Consider the following 17204-nt stretch of genomic DNA (forward strand, 5'->3'; position numbering starts at 1 on the left):
CGGGTCATAAAGAAAACAAATACAAAAAACAGTGGTTACAAAAATGTTTACTTTAAAAATAAGTCATGATTTTTTTTTTTTTTTTTAAACAGTCTTACAATTTTAGAGCACACAAGTAAACTGACGGAGCGTAGAAAAGGTTAAGATTGTCTTGATGAATCAACGTTGGTGAACTTATTGGTAAAAATTTTGCATTTTCTGTATTTACATAGCTAAGTCATACTAAAAATATAGTTAATACACAATGGCAAATGACTGACGCTGTTCATGTTATATTGTACATACATCATATCCTAAAAGCTCGATATAGTTGCTTGTATATTTGAGTGTATATCATGCATATTCATCAAAATGACATAAAATAAGCCAAATTGACTCAAGTTTCTTGGCGCTGAGCTGGCCGACGACCGTCTGAGCGTCTGTAAGGTGCTGTCCTCAGATCTGATGAAAAGCGACAACAAGCAGGTTGTGAAGGTAGAACTGTACCTACGCTTCAGTGTAAAACTCTACAGTGTTTCTTGTTACTGTACCTGTAATAATGTCCTCCAGAGCACCATCTTTTCCCTCTCGTACCGGAGATTTCACCTGCCTCTTCTTTAACTCTGCTATCAGATCCATCTTCGGCATCATGGGGCCCTTGAAAGAAGACATATATTTAAATTATGATTGAAAGTGTCTTGAGGTTTGCTTGTTTTTTTTTTTACACAAAATTACAATGTCACTCATTCAGGTTCCAAACAAAGTAATATATTTGAGACATTTGTGTTCATTCTCATATTTACAAATTACAGTTAATAAAAACTCAAGTTTCTCAGAAAATTATAATCTAGAAAAGACTCTTAATTGGGTCTCATTTGCATAAATTACTGCATTAATCATTTGTTGCATAGATTTGTCAGCCTGCTGTTTTGCTGAGTTCAGTGCAGTTTGTATTAATAATGCCCTTCATCTTGTCAGTGGCTCTCAGTGGCTCTTCAGCTGTGACTCCAGGCACAGCTAATGCTTGACAGTCCTCCGCCTTTGCTGCACAGCCAGCCTTCTGGTGGCTGTTTCAATCGCAGCTTTTGCTACCACACCTCTTCCTTTCACTGAACCTTTCTCTATTATGCTTAAATGCATCACTTTGTGAACAGCCAGCTTCTCTGGCAATGACATTTAGTTGCCTACTCTACTTATACAGGATGTCACAGTCCGTCTGCTGTAAAACTGTGAAGTCAGCAGTCTTGCCCATGATTGTGTAGGCATGCTCATAGCATAAAGCCTCTGTATTTAAAACCCGTTTTTATTGCTATTATATGATATTTTAATTTCCCAAGAAATTGAATATTAGGGTTTCTTCCATATTAGGTCATAATCACCTAAATTAAAAAAACAGGAGCTTGAACAATTTCAGTGTCTGATAAATTTAAATGTAAGATTTCCTTGAATTGCTGATAAATTTACTTAAATGATTTCAGACTTTATGGGGATGCATTTGTGTAATTAATGTTTCAAGAATACAATAGGAAAGAAATACATATTAGCAAACAAAATGGTACAAAATAGTATAATCACAGTGTGCAAACAAACTTGAATCATTCAAAGTCTCAGGAGTTACTTTCCTTGAGCTTTATTCTGAATAGCTATTGTTGTTTTAGAGAAATTATGTTGTAACCTCAAAACTTCTATTAATCCAATCATTTTAATTCATCACTTTATACTTTTGATGTTTTTATAATTTCATGCAGTCTTCTGTGGGATGAAAAATAATATAACGTCTTCAGAGAATAATCAATTAAATCAAAGATCTGATAGAGATTTTAACATTTTTTAGTATTATTTTATTATATGTTACAAATGCTTCACTACATTAACAAACAAACAAACTAACACTAGTATCACGTTTTTGTTTCTGGCTACAATTGAAAACATAAAAAAATAAATGGTAGCAAATTGTTAAGAAACTCGGAGCTGAAATAAACTCAGATGAAGCAGAGAATTATACGTCTCGCACAGAATGTTTCTTGCGTATGAATGATACATTTTATGCCAAACTTCTGTGATAACTGTAGTGCTCTTGGCAGCTCCCTGCTGTTGTAGCGCTGTCTCTGTCTGGTAATGTTTAGTTTAAGACAATCCATGCTGTAAATCAGCGAATGGGAGAAAAACTGAAATCTTCCAGCCAACCACATTTCTAAGAAGGGATCTTCTTACCTTTTGTGCTGCAGGCTTTTTTGGAGATGGTGCTTCTTTTTCCTCAGAACTCTCCTTTTCCATTTTCTTTTTCAGCTCAATTTCTTGCAGTGCCGTCTGCATCAAAAAACATGGATAAGGTTATTAGCATGAAATGAGCTGTTGTAGAAATGGATGCAACAGAGACCTCTCACCTTATAAGCCTTTATGAAGCGCACAAACAGCGGGAAAAACATGGAAGGCTGCGTGGTTTTGGGATTCTCTCCAAAATACTCCACGACAGAGGCATAAGCATCCTGAAGGGATAAGCAAAAATGTATGTAAATACAATAAACATAACACAGGCTGTGTTATGGGTTGATAATAACAAAATTCCAACCTGTGCCGTCTTGCTGTCTTTGATCAAAGACTCCAGGTGCTCACTGTTTGTTTTGATGAATTCCTTTAACACCGGGCTGTCGACCTGCACCAGGAACTCCTTCTTGGTCATCTCCATTCCTCTCTCCAATGACCGGACATCCTGGAGAATACTGTCCAGGGATACTAGCAAAGAAAAAAGGATATATTTTTAAAACATATTCAGACACTAAAAAATGTAGGCCTAATTGAGCTGTATGTATGTACCAACAGCTGCTTTGTCTATAAAGTGAAGATCGGTGTGGAAGTTGACTAGGTCTGGGTATTTTTCAAGGACGATATTAGTGATGAACTGAAGTAGCGTCTGGGAGCGGTCGGTGGACTTAGTCTCCAACAGCTGAAAGGTGACAAAACTGGTTTAATGTTTTGTGCAAACACACGAGTAAATCTGCAGCAAAGCAAAACTACTTACAAGGTCAAGACTCTGCAGCCTGAAACCGTAGGCCGCACCTCTCTTACTGCTGTTCATGTAGTTACCAAAGGCGAGAACAATCTGAAAGAGAATGCATGAGTTGAATAGCAAAATCTCACACATGGAAGTCACACAAGTGTTTGTGTGCAGTTTGGCTTACTTCTAAGATCTTTTTCAGTTTAGCTGAAGACTTGATGGACATGGACGCAGCAATGATGGAGTTCAGTTGCTGTGGATGAAGTGAAAACACCATAAGTCCATTTGGTTTGAGCCTATTTCAGCTGAAGTTTCAGCGCTTTAACCACAAACCGACCGGCTGCAGGCGTTTGACGCTCTCCGGGAAGTTGCCCATGAAGGTAAGCGTGTTTATTCGCTGGTTTAGACGGGCGATCTTCCCGAAACGCAGAATGAATCGGTCTTCATTAGTCAGCTCCTCCAGTGGACGGCCTTCTTTCTCATAGTTTACGAGAAGTTTCATCTCAAAGTCTGATGGGATGAAGTGTTCAAGTAATTCCAGGAAGTCTATGGACAGAGACTGCTGGTCGTACCTGTACGATAGATGGATTATCATCAAAGAGAGCAGTGAAAGGGACAAGAAGAGACTTATTCTGGGAATGACAAACAGTAATCAATAGAAGGACATACGTCTCTATGGCTGTGCAGATAGCCGATGGGTCCATTCCGCCCTTGCGGAGAGTGATGGCTAGATTCTTGGCCTTGTTTGCATCAATAAGTGATGTCTTGGTAGGAGCCTTTTGTGCCACCTTTTTCTTAACCTTGGATAGATCTGCAGAATTCCCCTGTGCCCTTGTCTTGAAATGTTCCTCAAATATGTCCATGTTCAGCTCCTTGTAGGGACAGAATGTTAGGCGGAGGAAATGAATTATTTTATTCCAGGATCAATTTAAAGTGAATATATTGCAAGTTGCGTAATCTCACCCCTAGGATCTGCTCATCGTCTAACTCATTAAACACTGTGCCAGTTACTTGGTTTGGTTTTAAAGCCTGCCAGTTCAACAATGGCATCCTGTACTTGGTCTGAATTGGCTTCTTAGACTTGATCCCTGAGCAAACGTAAACAGGAAGTGGTCAAACACAAATCAGGTCATGAGCATTAGTGAGATTTTTCCCATTTGTCTCGATGTCCTCACCAGATTGGGCATTTGGAGCTCCAGGAGGAGGTGGGGGTCCACCACCAGGTGGAGGAGGAGGAGGTGGGGGTCCAGCACCAGGTGGGGGAGGAGGAGGAGGGGGTCCAGCACCAGGTGGGGGAGGAGGAGGTGGTGGGGCTGCAGGACCAGGTGGCGGTGGAGGAGGAGGTGGAGGTGGACCTGTTCCGGGCGGGGGAGGGGGCGGAGGAGGAGGAGGTGGTGGAGCAACAGAACTTCCATCTGATGGAGGAGGAGGTGGGGGAGGAGGAGTCGCAGTCTCCCCTGGTCCTGAGGTTTGGATGCTTGGTTCGATGGCTGAGGACGGGCTTTGGACATACTCAACAACTTTCACAGGCACAACCTGGATGTCGAGGCCTCCTGACGGAGTGCGTCCGAGTTTGATAACCCCCTTGTCCTGCAACTCCTGGATCTTCTGCTCCAGCTCAGACTGTGACTGACCGACAGAGGAGCCCCGACGCTCCCACTCCCGCTCTCGCTCCCTGTCCAGCTCCCGCTCTCGTTCTCTCTGCTGCAAAGAGCTGACCTGGGAACACGACTCACGGAGGCTTTCCTGCAGGAGGCAGACACAGGTTGTCTTAACTTGTCTTCAAACAGTTTTCCATGGTTATTAGCCCAGCGTTTGAGGTTTAAAGTCCCACTTTATTAATGCTTTCAACTAAACAATTGTAAATATTCCTTGAGTAAATTCACACTTGGAAGGCAGCATCTAATAGTGAAAAATCATAATTATTCATCACTTGATATTGACATGAACTTGCTCTTTCTGTTGTTCTGTCAGTTTCCCGCCTTGATTTGTACTATGCATTAAACTGGGTATAAATGCACATCTAAGCTGCTCCATATTACAACTTTATAGTAAAAATAGGATATAACATTCGTTTGTTCTCAGAGCTTAGTCAGATGATTCTTCAAAATTTAATAGTAGAGTTATCAGTGCTAATAAAGGTCACAATTACACTCTTTGCCTCTCTGATAGTGTGTGTGTGTTGTTGGTTCTTACTTTGAGCAGCCCAGCTTCCTTGGTGGCCTGCATGAGCTGAGTCTCCAGTTCAGATATCCTGTCTGTGGTCTGAGTCTCTAGCTCCTCAAGCCGGGAGTTCAGCTGCAGCACAAAACGAAAATAACCCTGCTGTTGAGCCCCGATTTAAACCACAACCTATGCAACAGAAGGGTCTCCGTTACTGAGCTAAGAATGCTGCAAGATGTAATATTTCACCTCAATGTTGTGATTCTGCAGCTCATCCACATGCTCCAGTACTCCTCCCCTGTTCTCTGCATCCTCCAGCAGAGCGCCAACGTCCAACACGTTGTCCAAGTAGGCCTGGATCTGGACTTGCAGCTTCTCGCTTTCAGTCTGTTTCAGACTCTGATGCACAAAAATGCATGAAGATTACAAATTAAAAGAGGTGATATATCATATATAATAATAATAATATATATACATAGGAATATTATTGTATGTTTAATATGTTTATTGTATGTTTAATGCCTACAATCACTGTCATGTTTGTCAATATGAGAAACATTTGACATCATGTCATTACTATTTACAGATCAGCTGAAAAGTAAAAGAGAAATTATTTTCCTTGAAACAATCTTGCAATTACGGTCAAAAAAGTTAGTTACATGTTAGGATTAAAGACAAATAACTAGCTTCAGGTTCATTTTATAGCTCTTCTGGCAACTCGTCATTCCTCTTTAAACCCATAAAACACTGTCAAATGACACATTGTTCTGCACTACTGATGAATATGAAGGTCTAAGCTGAGTTTTCCCAAACACTGACCTCCAGATATTTGTCTAATCCAAGGTGCGTGAACTCGTACTGTAGATGAACTCGGAAGTTCATGTTCTCCACTGAATGGACCACAATGTTTATGAACTGCATGCAGGCCACCTACAGACAAATGTGGAAGTTAAACCAAAGTTAGTTTTACTCGGTTCAGTTTAAAAAAAAAAAGAGTTATATAAATCTCAAGGAGAAAAAAATATGTTGCTTGTTCTAATTTTTTGACATATCAAATATTAAAAATGACTATCTAAAAGTTTCATAGCCTAAAATTAGATAGCATCATACAGTAGAGGTGGTAAATCCATGGTCCTACCATGAAGTCAATGTTGTTGTCATCATTGATGAAATACTCCATCAGCTTCTCAAAGCGGTTCCTCTCTTTGCTCACCTGAAGATGATAAATATTTAGATATGCAGTTAGACTGTTGCCCACCTGGGGGCATAAATGCATCTTTTCAGAATTTCTGATCAGCTAAATGTATTGAATTTCTTATCTGAAAACACTATAAAAAAAAATATGCTAAAACCCTGCACTGCATCAGAGTTTGAACTTACGAACGCGTGAATGACAAGTTCACACAGTTAGAAATGTGACAACATGAGAAGTGGACTGTGCCACTGGCAACATGTGTCATGTTGTCAGTGACACAAGCATGCAAAAACAGGATTACTAAAGAGCAAAAAATCACATGGTACTGGTTGCGTTTAGAAAAAAGAAGAAAAAACCCCACAAATTTCACCTCCTTAAAGTTGTCAAAAGCGGAGAGGATGATGTCATGCCCTCCTCTGACAAGACAAACGGCAGCCAGCAACTCCAAGACGAGAGCTTTGGTCCTGTCAGGGCAGATTGGGATGTGTCAGGTGTCCATGCAGACGGGTCAGCGAGGCACAGTTTAACTCAAACACAAAGAAACTCACCTGGGATTCTTGCTGTTGAGGCTGAGCGTGATCTCATTCACACAGCGTGGGTGAGTCATGACAAGGTTAAAACCAGACTTGAAAACAGAAGAAAGGTTTAAAACAACCGTTAGCTTTACAAAATGGTAATCTTTAATCTTCGTCAGAGGAAGCTTAAGATTTTTTTGCAGATCCAAAGATATAAAACCTAGTTTTCTGTCTGCAACACATTTTGATGACAATCCATGTCTGCATGTTCAGACTGTTTGATTTTACTCTACCTGATAGTTCATGATGGCTCTTAAGCACATAATGCACACATGAATATCATCTCTCTGCTGGGATGAATGCGACTTCTTATGCATCCTGTTTGCCAGAGTAGAGCTTATTCTGAAAAGGAAAACCGAGTTTAAGAGTTAAATAAATAAAAGCCGTGAGACAAGACGCAATGGCTTCGAATGGTTTGCGTTTACATCTGAAAAATGGAGTCCTGTAGCTGCGAAAGCTGTCAGTCATATTACTTTGACCTCAGATAATATTCTTTTTCTCGTCTGACATCTTGCATCAGTTGGACAAATAAAAAGTGAAGCAGACATTTGCAGGAAGATAAAATTCTGCCCCCTCATTTTCTGAGAAAATGTCTCAACACGGTGACCCCAGAGCGCATGGCTTCTGCTTTACACATTCAATTTTGTTTTATCTGTACGACTAAATTTGCTGCAAGTTCCTTTTTATGAACATCTCATGGTGATGAGAACTATGTAGACGACGTGGCCTCTTTCTAACCGCAGTCATACCACTGATCTTTTATGGGCGCAGGCTTCTTACCTTACAGTTAGGGCCCGTGCAGCTCTGCTCATCCCATGCGAGTGACCCCCGCTGGAGCTCTTGGTCAAATCTTCCATTGACCGCTCCGCTGGTTTTTGTCTGTCTGACAGGGTGCCACCATTTTCCACGGGCTCCAAGTCAAATCTGCAAAACGTCGAAAATTCACTGTTAGTGACAAATGTTGCCACCGTCGGAGAACGTAGCAAATATTCTGTAAGTACTCACGAAGAATCACTTTGAGCATGCGACAGGTATTCCACCAGGACATCCAAACCTTTGTTCTGCTCATTAAGAAATTCCTGAGCCCATCTGAAGAAAGAAAAAATATAAATTGCATTGCCAAATAAAGTATGACAACAGGCTTAATGTAGCACAGCAAGGGTTTGTCAAGTTTTCAACCAGTTGCAGCACAGAATCCAGGTTTCTTTAACGACAAACAAAATGTATTGAGTTTAGGCACTGACATGGAGGTCAGAAGTAAAACTTAATATGTTAACTTAATTGTTTTGTTTGCATAAAAACTAGCATTCTAATTTAAGCTAGTAGCTACAGGAAATAAAAAAAGTAGCCTCTGTAAATAAATAATTTTGCTCACCTCATTACAGATCTGTGTTTTGTGTTACATTCAGTTTTGGTATCTAAACATTAGGGCTCTATGCATGCAATGACTCATCCAGATTGCTGAACCATTTATGCTTCTGCGTTATTTTTGGATGTGGATGTGTGATGGGTCATTCAAATACAGATTATGAATCACGAATGACAGCACTCGTTTTCCTTGCACGTTCCTTAATATGATCTATTTTAGATTTAGACTGTTGCTCATCCAAGGCAAGCTTATTTTTCATAGCACCAATCAGAAACTTACATTGTGCCACTTGACAATCTAAGAAGCAGAGATAAGACTATCACTTTAAAAACACAAAATAATCCAAAAGGAGTCGCCGATATGCTTTGGAGCGCAAAGATTGTTTTAAAAAAATGAATTAGTCATGCAAACACCCCAAAGTCATAACTTGTGTTAGTTTGAATTTAGAGGCACTAGAGGCATATTAGGCTGACTGAATATTTTTTACCCCACCCTCTGGTTGAGCAGGTCCAGCTAGTAATCATGAAAGCATTGTTAACACCAACAGCGATCAGATGGCGAAACCAAATGTGTTCTGATAAAAGTTGTACCTGAACTGCTGGTAAAACTAGAAGCATGCTTAGTTTAGCATCAGTATGGGTTGTAGGTCACATTAAATATTTTGGCCAATTTGTCCCTTGATTGATAGCAAGGTTGAATTTAATGCAAATCCAGTTTTGTTAACGTCTTCACTGTTGTGCCTTTGTATGACATTCATGCACCGTACATCCCCAAGAAAGTCAAATAAAAGCTGAATCGGCCTTAAAAAATGCAGAGGAATTGAAAAATAAAGCTGGGATCCTACATTTGCATAAAATGCATTTTCACTTCAAATGATGAAATAAGAATCATGCATACTGACCCGATGTGATTAGTACGAAGGGATATCTCCAAGGCTTTGAGGACCTGGGTGGCATCTTGAATTTTTTTCTTCGACTAAGGAAGGAAAAAAAAACGAGATTGTTCTGTGGTGTCACTACACATGTCTGAAGATTAAATTTGATATTAATTCTATTATTCAGGGGGTCAGGCAGCCCACTGACCCTGCGGGACACCCCTCCTTGATCTTGGTAGAAGCTCTTTATCTTGGACAAGTAAGTGGAGGGGGGGCTCTTCACTTGGAAGCGCTCCTGGTGGGAAACAGACAGCAGATTTAACGTTTTATACATTTTATTAGAAAACCGGTGATGAGCACAAACGCACAATCATCATATTTGTGCACCATTTGAAGCTATTCCTACATGCACCACTAAATCTAAAAAAAAAAAAAAACACACACTAACCACCCTTGGTTACCATGGTGACACCTCTATAAGTTGCCACCACAGAAACTGAGCTGCAGGGTTTTCACACTGCACACGCCACACCAATTTTTTTTTTTTTTCACTAAATGTTTATGTACTTTGAGTCAACTCTGTCCTGGTGAAGGCACTGGTGCAACAATCCCGTTCAGAGTCATGACGTCTTTTGCGGTTTGAAGTGATGAAACAAAACGCTCACCTGATCGCAGACTAATTCCCATTTCTTGTCGTTGTCGTATTGACTCAACAGCTTAAGTTTGTCGGGAGGCAAATTCATGTAGCTCTGAAGGAAAGAGAAAGAGAAAATTATTGCTATTATTTTTAAAAATTACAATAGAGAAATGTATATTTGATCCCTTTCTGAACTCTTTTGCTTTTGCTCTTTTGTTACGACTAATAGTTTCAAATCATCAGGAAATTTTAAAATCAGACAAAGATTGCCTGAGTAAGAATTCAGTAAATTAAGGAGGGAACTGCTATCTAAACTAATTTGACTAAATGCGAAACTAGGGATATCAGGGAACTACTGATATCAGATGTTTTAAATAACTGGCAGTGAGTCTTTACATTTCTGTGGAGGGACTTTTGCCCACTTTTCTTTGCAGGATGGTTTGAATTCAACCAAACTGTAATGTTTGAATGGCCTGTTTGGAGTCTTGCCTCAGAATATCAAATAGATATATGTAACCCTAAGCTTTGACTAGACCACTCCAGATACTTGATTTTGTTTGCTTTGAACTTAAACACCCGGATTTGTTGACATTCTCTCAGGTGCAGGACCTAAAGAAGCAAAGCAGACTCGGATTATCAAACTACCGTGTTTGACTATCAGTACTGTTTTGTCAAACTCTTCGCAAGTTTTACAGATATTATAGGATGTACATCTTCCAAAATGTAAAATATTTTTACACAGTATCTTGGTGTAAGACCAAGATATTATAGTTTTGGTTTTGGTCAGCAGAGGTTTTAGACTGAAACTCCTCCTTAGATACCATTTTTGCCCACTCTCTGTGTTTTTATTGTTGAATAATGAATACTGGCCTTGATTTGAGGCAAACAAGGCCTGCACTGCTTTCAATGTTTGTTCTGGGTTCTTTTGTGATATTCTGAATGAGTCGTCAATGAAGAAGTAATTTTAGCAGGCTGGCCACTCCTGAAGCTTCACACATTTTTTATTTTTTTTTATTTGTGGACAGTAGGTCTCATTGTAGTTCACTATTCTGCTTCTTCAATTGTATGTCGGTCTAAACAGATGTACATCAGATGTCAGTAAGAAGTAGGAGGATGTACCTGTTCAGAGGAAAGATGACTCAGTGTTTGCATGAGTTGTGGGTTGTTGTCAAGAGCTGCTTCATCTCCCAAAATATATTTGTGATAAACAGATATTTTACCTCAGAAGTCTTTTTCACTGACTATCACTTTAGCTTGATAAAACAAAACAGCAAAATAATAAATAAAAAATGAAGGTTTTAGATCTTTATAATGCTGCTTTATCACAATTCTTAAAATATACTTTAACTATAGGAGATCCAGGAATAAAACGTCCAATTTCTCCATGTTATACATCTTGAAATAAGTACAAATATTTACACAGATGTTTTTGGGTCATCACTGTCAGGTTGCCTTTTTCTGTTTGTGCACCTCTCATGACGTTTTGTTTTGTTACATCTTCCTTACTGTTTATTGGCTATAAGTTACAGCGAATCAGCTTGAGGTCAGCTCAACAACATTAAAAATTTACTCCCTTTGCCCTCTTTCTCTTTTCTTTCCATATTTTTGGAAAGTCCGGTGTGACTTAGGTGATGCATTGTCCTGTAATAAGATGGACAAATGACCCTGGAAAAGTCGACCATAGTTTGGTTTATGTTGCAATATTTCAGGGCAGCTTTCTGCATCCCAGGAGAGGACACAAGTGTAGCTGGTGATATTGATGCAAGCCAGCAGAGCCTGGCTTCTGCCCATGTTTCCATCAACATCTGACTGTATTTTTGTCTTGGTTTTTCCCCAAGTCAAAGTTAGCCCTAAAATAATAAACTGCTGTGTGTTATAGACTTGTACTTTATGATTTGATAAGCAGTGCATCAGCAGGCATGTAGAGTTAGAAATAAAAAAAATACATATAAATATATATATTTTCATACTGTTTGACTGCCTGGAGGAAATAAAAGATGAACTAAACTTATAAATCTTGTTTTTCTACTTCTGTTTTCCATAATCTTTTAGATTATTACGGTTCAGAACTGTAGAAAGTGACTGTACATCACATGGATTATGACTGAAAAACCCCACCTCCAAAGGTTTTTAGTGTAGGCTGTTGTAGTAAGGTCATAAGTTTAGTTCTTAGTGTTAAGAAAGGGCACAACAGAAATCATATAATGACTGAAGTCTCATATAATAACTGGACATTCTCTTTAAAAGATGAAGAAATATAATAAAAATAAATAAACAAATATAAATGTGAATAATTCAGTATCAAAGTAGGGGCCTTGTAATTAAATGAATATATTCCTGTACAAATCTTGTATTTATTCCTAACTTAATTTAAAATACTTTCAAGTCAGATCATGCACTTTGATCTAACCTAAAACCCCTAAAGCACGCGTTTTCTGTCAAGACAAATAAGTTAACTCAGCACTGGGTGTGGTTTTTGAGTTACCCCATGCACACCCAAACAGCAACTTGGTGTTTCTTTTTCACATTTGAAAAAAAAAAAAAAGGTTCAAAACGGAAATGGCCCGTTGCCTTGGTGCAAAAGAACGGCTCTTCATCCTTGGTGGGGCCAGGGTGGAGCCCCTTCGTGGGTTTTGTGGTAAGAAAAAAGGGCAGATGACAACGTAACTCACGCACATTGACTTACATTGTCAATGTTTGGAAAAAACTGGTGTTAATAAAGAAAGAAAATGCCCACTTGGTGCAAAATGTCTTTCTTGTTTAGAGATTAAATCTTAGGCTTACAATGGAAGTGTTCTGCTAAAAGAGGAAGTGAGGTCATACATTCATATGAGCTCTGGGAGGGCGCAACAGGCACGAAGCAGCACAGGTCATGTTGGTTCACCATGTGAGATGACAAAGTATATCACACAGATAAGTTTATATTTATCAAAATACAGTTTTGAAGAGCACTTCTCATTTATTAAGGAAAGCAAAAATGATCTATACCAGAACTGTTTTATCGGGTTATCAACAGCCACTGCATCTGAAGCAGATTTAAGTCCAGAATTTAACTAGGCCACTCTACAAGTTTCCTTTTTAGTCAGGCTAAGGTGGATTTCATGGTGTGCTTTGGATCATTGTCCTGGCTGGACATTCTCCTTCAGGATTCTCTGGATCTTGAAAGCAAAGCAGTCCCAGATCATCACGCTGCAATCAGCATGTTTCCCTGTCAGCATATTGTTGTTGTTTTTTTGTTTGTTTGTTTGTTTTTAATGCTGTAGTTTTACACCAGCTGTAACAAGAATGTAACAAGAAGTCCACTCTCCAGAAAGTTTTACTTTTGTCTCTAAAGTCCTCAGATTATTAAAAGAATTTGAGATAATTGAGAATCTGATTTTGGCAAATGTGAGATGTTTTTTGTGTTCATTTGCAATTTTGTCTTGAAACTCTTCTATAAAGCCTTTTTTTTTTTTTACTCAGTTTCTTTCTTACTGTTGAATCATGAGCTATGGCCTGCAGTACTTTAGATGCTGTTCTGGACTTTTATAATGTCATGTATGAGTTGTTAATTCACTCAGAGTCATTTTAGAGGGCCAACTTGTTCCATGAAGGTTCACCACTATTCCAATGTTTGCTACTTTTGTAAATAATGGCACTGACTGTGATTCACCAGAGAACAAACTCTTAGAAATGGCTTTGGAGCATTTTCCTTTCTGTTTAAGAACTTTTGCACTACTTTGTGTCATCAGACAGGCTTTATTTAAGTGATTCTACAGGCTAGACAGCAGTCAAGCCTGGGTGTGACTAGTGAAACTGAACTCAGCTTTCAAAAAATTTGCTTATTTGCAGTTAATTCTTGGTTTCACGATGCACATACACGGCACCAGATTGGTTTGGACAGGTTTTCTTTCTTCTTAATGCATAGCCATTTAAAAATTGTTCTTTATTTGCACAATGTGTATTTGTGGAATGCTGACATTTGTCTGATGATATGAAACATTTAAATGTGAGAAGAAAGCAGAAGAAATCTGTAAGAGGACAGATACTGTTTTCTCAGCCCATCCAGCATGAGGAAAATGTGTGAGACCCACACACTCATAATCTCTACAATTACAATCATGAAACGACTTATTACGGTCGTGATGGTGCAGACTCTGTATTTTCTCAGGCACAAACCATGAGCAGCAGCTCCTGGGGTAAATAATACTATATATTCAATGAATCTACGACATATGTCAGTGTAAAATGTAGATAACAGATATGTTAAAATGTGAAGGTGATCTAAGTCCATCCACCAATCTATTCTCCAGGCTAGTGCCTGTCTCCAGCGATCATTGAGTTGGGACGCATGCTGGACAGGTTATCAGTTACAATGGAAGCTCTCTCCTATGAGCAGCTTAGTAACCAATTAACCAAGAATTAATTAATTAATTGATTAATTAATTAGTTTTTGGACTCTGGATGCTGGGGTTCTGAGTCAGAACACACACATGCTTATGGAGAACATGCGAACTTCATGCAAGAAGACCTTTGGCATCAATTTGAAACCAGAACCTTCTTGCTGCAAGGATCAAAATCCTCTATACATGAAGCGAAACGATGTGAATACTTTAAATGTAGATATCAGATGTAGGCATTTCTTGTTGAGTCTGTTTTATAAAATAAATGCACTGCATGACTTTTACCATCTGCATGACTTTAGTAATCTGGAAAACTGGGAGACCAGTCGTTATAGTAATTTAGTAATGCTGTTTGGTAATTTGATATTTCCCCTTTCATGTCTGATATAGAATTGCATTCACACAACAGGATTTTGTTAGGGTTTCTTTTTTCTGATGCAATGTGTCAAATGTTGTGTCGCCATTGCATTTCACAACTAGTTTATAATATGTTGCATAGAAAATCTTTTTGCTCTGAGATAAATTCCGATCCATTTACTTTTCATTTTTTCACCTGGAGTGTTGTTTACTCGTTACTATTTTTAAGTGAATCTAGAAAACGATAAAGAATAAAGCAAACCACTTCTTCCTGTTGTGATGTTTACATGGGAAGGCATCCTCACACTGCAAACTGGGGGAATAAATAATCTTCATTCTGACACCAACGTTTCTGAGTTCAGCTCGTCCTAAGAACCAGTTTACAATCTCTGGTTCTTTGGGTTTCATTAGTGTGTTACTTTGCTAACACCAACATAACTAAGACCAAGTGAAACTAATCTTTAACTTCACAAATCTTCTTTTCCAACTCAACAGGTTTCTTTTTATATTATAAGAATTTGAATTTCTGCTGGCGGCTCTGTGATTTAAACAAATACTGTATGTATTACTCGTGAAGATTGGGGATTTTTGTCCCCGGTCTTTTGGGACTGTTGAAAGAATGGTGAAACTCTTGCTTTCCGGTCCTGTGTGCTTTCATATAAAATGTGTTGCTCAACTTCCCCTTGAGGCCAGTTACCCATGCAGGCACTAATCGCCCGCCTTGTAGTCAGGCACTTCAGAAATACCTTGAATTATTTGTGGACATTTGAGCAAAATGACAGATTATCGACCACGTTCAAAAATCCTGATACGTAGTTATAAAATTTGCAGAAGAAACTGAGACAAATAGTGGCAAACGTAATGGAAATATTGGTAAACATGACGAAATAAATGTTATCTTCCCTTACTTTAAGTCTCAGTTGATTTGTTTTATATAGTTTCCTAGATCTGTGTTTCCCGATCAGCTGGTCTGCTACCGAAACTTACATAATTCCTTGAGTCTGTGCAGATCTCTATAATCTGGTTTGTTTTTATGTGCAGTAAAGGTGTGTTCCTCAGCTACTCACCAGCACCACATTGAAGCGCTCTTCCAGCTCCTCTTCTGGGGGCATTGGAAGTTTTGGTGAAGAAGATTGCTTCTTCTGCAAAGGCAGTGTGGGGTCACTCATCGCCGAAACTGAGTTCCTGGCCTCTCTGCCCTCGGCCGTCTCTAGCTCCAAGCCCCCTGCGGCCGCATTCCCCATCACTAATCTCCACAAGTAATCCAGGAGGAAAGCTGTACACAAACCAATTCACCTAAAAAACCAGACTGTTCCACAGCAGAGTAGTGAAACGTGATCACTCCAAATGACAAGAAAGAGAGTCCTGGGCCTTCAAGGTGATCAACATTAAGTCTTTGGCTCGCTAAAATCTTGCTTGTCCAGATGACACAAGAAGTGAAGAAAAAAGTTGGGTTGTCCTCATGTTTGCTCTCTGATTAACATCTCTAGATACAAGATAAAAAAAAACCCAGTCAGGTCCTGGCAGAACTGAGAAATAAAACCTAGACTGTGTCTCACCAACTATCTGCACTGGTTGAAAACTTCTCTGCAAAGTAAAACTCAGAGGCCTGTGTGTGAGAGGAAGGAGAGGGAGTGTGATACACTCTGTAACTAAGTCAGAAACCACAGAAGCACAAAAGCAGAAGAGCAACTTCCTGTGTGACAGCAACAGAACCTGGTCTAGAGGACAGGGTGGAAGATAAATGTGGCAACCGTTAGTAACATGCATGAAATAGGTGGATGATTAGAAAAAGAAAAGTACAGTGTGGTGGCTCGAAGATAAGATATGAAGTTAGTTTAATGAAATTATTACATTAGCAGTTGCACTTGAAAACTTTAACACAGGGGGAAACTGCCCCTAGTTAGTGGTGAAAATATTTGCACTGGAGCCGTTTATTTCCCTAAACTTATGTTTATATATGATTAAATTACCAGAGTCCTTCCTTAGACGATTGCTAGCCAGGTAAATAAAGATGACTTTGGAAAGAATGATAAAACAGCGCCTCCGCGTGGTAGAAATCAATTGTTGCATTAACTGTGGCGCATTTAGGGTCATTGTATGTTAGTCAGTGTCAATCTGTTTGATGTTTAAGTATTCTTATTGAGTAAATAGATCAATTAATGCTATTTAAAATTGACTTCAACTACCTGCTACTACTTTTAAGTGTCTTATTGTGTGTGCTGCACATGAACTGAAAGCATTAAAGCTAACGTCGAGTCAAAGCAACTTATTGCAATATTTGCAACAGCCCTCACTGTTTATTCATTTGAGACGGCTAAGCTTTCTTGATCAGCCTTTAGATCTGGATTTTTTTGTTGCTATTTCCAGAGGCGCACTTGAAAGCAGTCTTGGTACTTATTCATCCTTCCAAAATGACGAAACTGTATTTTACTATATATTTGCTGGGTAATTTAATATACTGTATTTACGCCAGGCAAAGGAAGGTAAATGTTGCAAGTGTAATGAAACAGTGCCTCTATGTGGCAAAAGTCAGCAAAGGCATGTAGTGGTGTTACCTTTAGAGTCCTCTCTGTGTTAGGAATTTATCATTATCAACCTCAACGTCAAATATTTTGGGCTAGTGTTTAAAAGACAATATTTAAAGTATGATATAATGAATAGTAGAATACATA

At 39.0% G+C, this 17204-nt stretch overlaps 1 protein-coding gene across 2 annotated transcripts; it reads right to left on the bottom strand.

Moving 5' to 3' along the window:
- Positions 1 to 31: 31 nt before the first annotated feature.
- Positions 32 to 16203, bottom strand: fmnl1a (formin-like 1a). 2 transcript variants are annotated; one of them, XM_081610156.1, is made up of 25 exons: positions 15597 to 16203; positions 9819 to 9902; positions 9362 to 9448; positions 9181 to 9254; positions 7916 to 7999; positions 7691 to 7834; positions 7144 to 7252; positions 6884 to 6960; positions 6706 to 6799; positions 6279 to 6353; positions 5960 to 6070; positions 5390 to 5539; positions 5174 to 5275; positions 4153 to 4723; positions 3941 to 4065; positions 3640 to 3849; positions 3315 to 3542; positions 3162 to 3230; positions 3002 to 3082; positions 2797 to 2926; positions 2552 to 2715; positions 2367 to 2468; positions 2194 to 2289; positions 531 to 636; positions 32 to 441 (listed from the first exon to the last, which is right to left on the bottom strand). In XM_081610156.1, exons 1-25 carry the CDS (start codon positions 15771 to 15773, stop codon positions 377 to 379), a joined length of 3315 nt encoding a protein of 1104 aa, XP_081466282.1. In that variant the 5' UTR covers positions 15774 to 16203; the 3' UTR covers positions 32 to 376. The 2 variants fall into 2 exon arrangements, with proteins under 2 accessions (XP_081466282.1, XP_008414105.1); XM_008415883.2 differs by having other exon boundaries at positions 3315 to 3549; positions 3647 to 3849; positions 15597 to 16196.
- Between the last annotated feature and the right edge of the window lie 1001 nt (positions 16204 to 17204).

Source organism: Poecilia reticulata, chromosome 8 (assembly GCF_904066995.2).
Source record: "Poecilia reticulata chromosome 8, P_reticulata-male-v2, whole genome shotgun sequence".
Taxonomy (NCBI): Eukaryota; Metazoa; Chordata; class Actinopteri; order Cyprinodontiformes; family Poeciliidae; genus Poecilia; species Poecilia reticulata.

Coding starts and splice junctions, on each gene's coding strand:
- fmnl1a (XM_081610156.1), bottom strand. CDS start 15,773: ATGGGGAATGCGGCCGCAGGGGGCTTGGAGCTAGAGACGGCCGAGGGC. Junction 7,253..7,690: donor GCACGGGCCCTAACTGTAAG/GTAAGAAGCCTG, acceptor TTTCCTTTTCAG/AATAAGCTCTACTCTGGCAA. Junction 6,961..7,143: donor GAGCCATCATGAACTATCAG/GTAGAGTAAAAT, acceptor TCTGTTTTCAAG/TCTGGTTTTAACCTTGTCAT.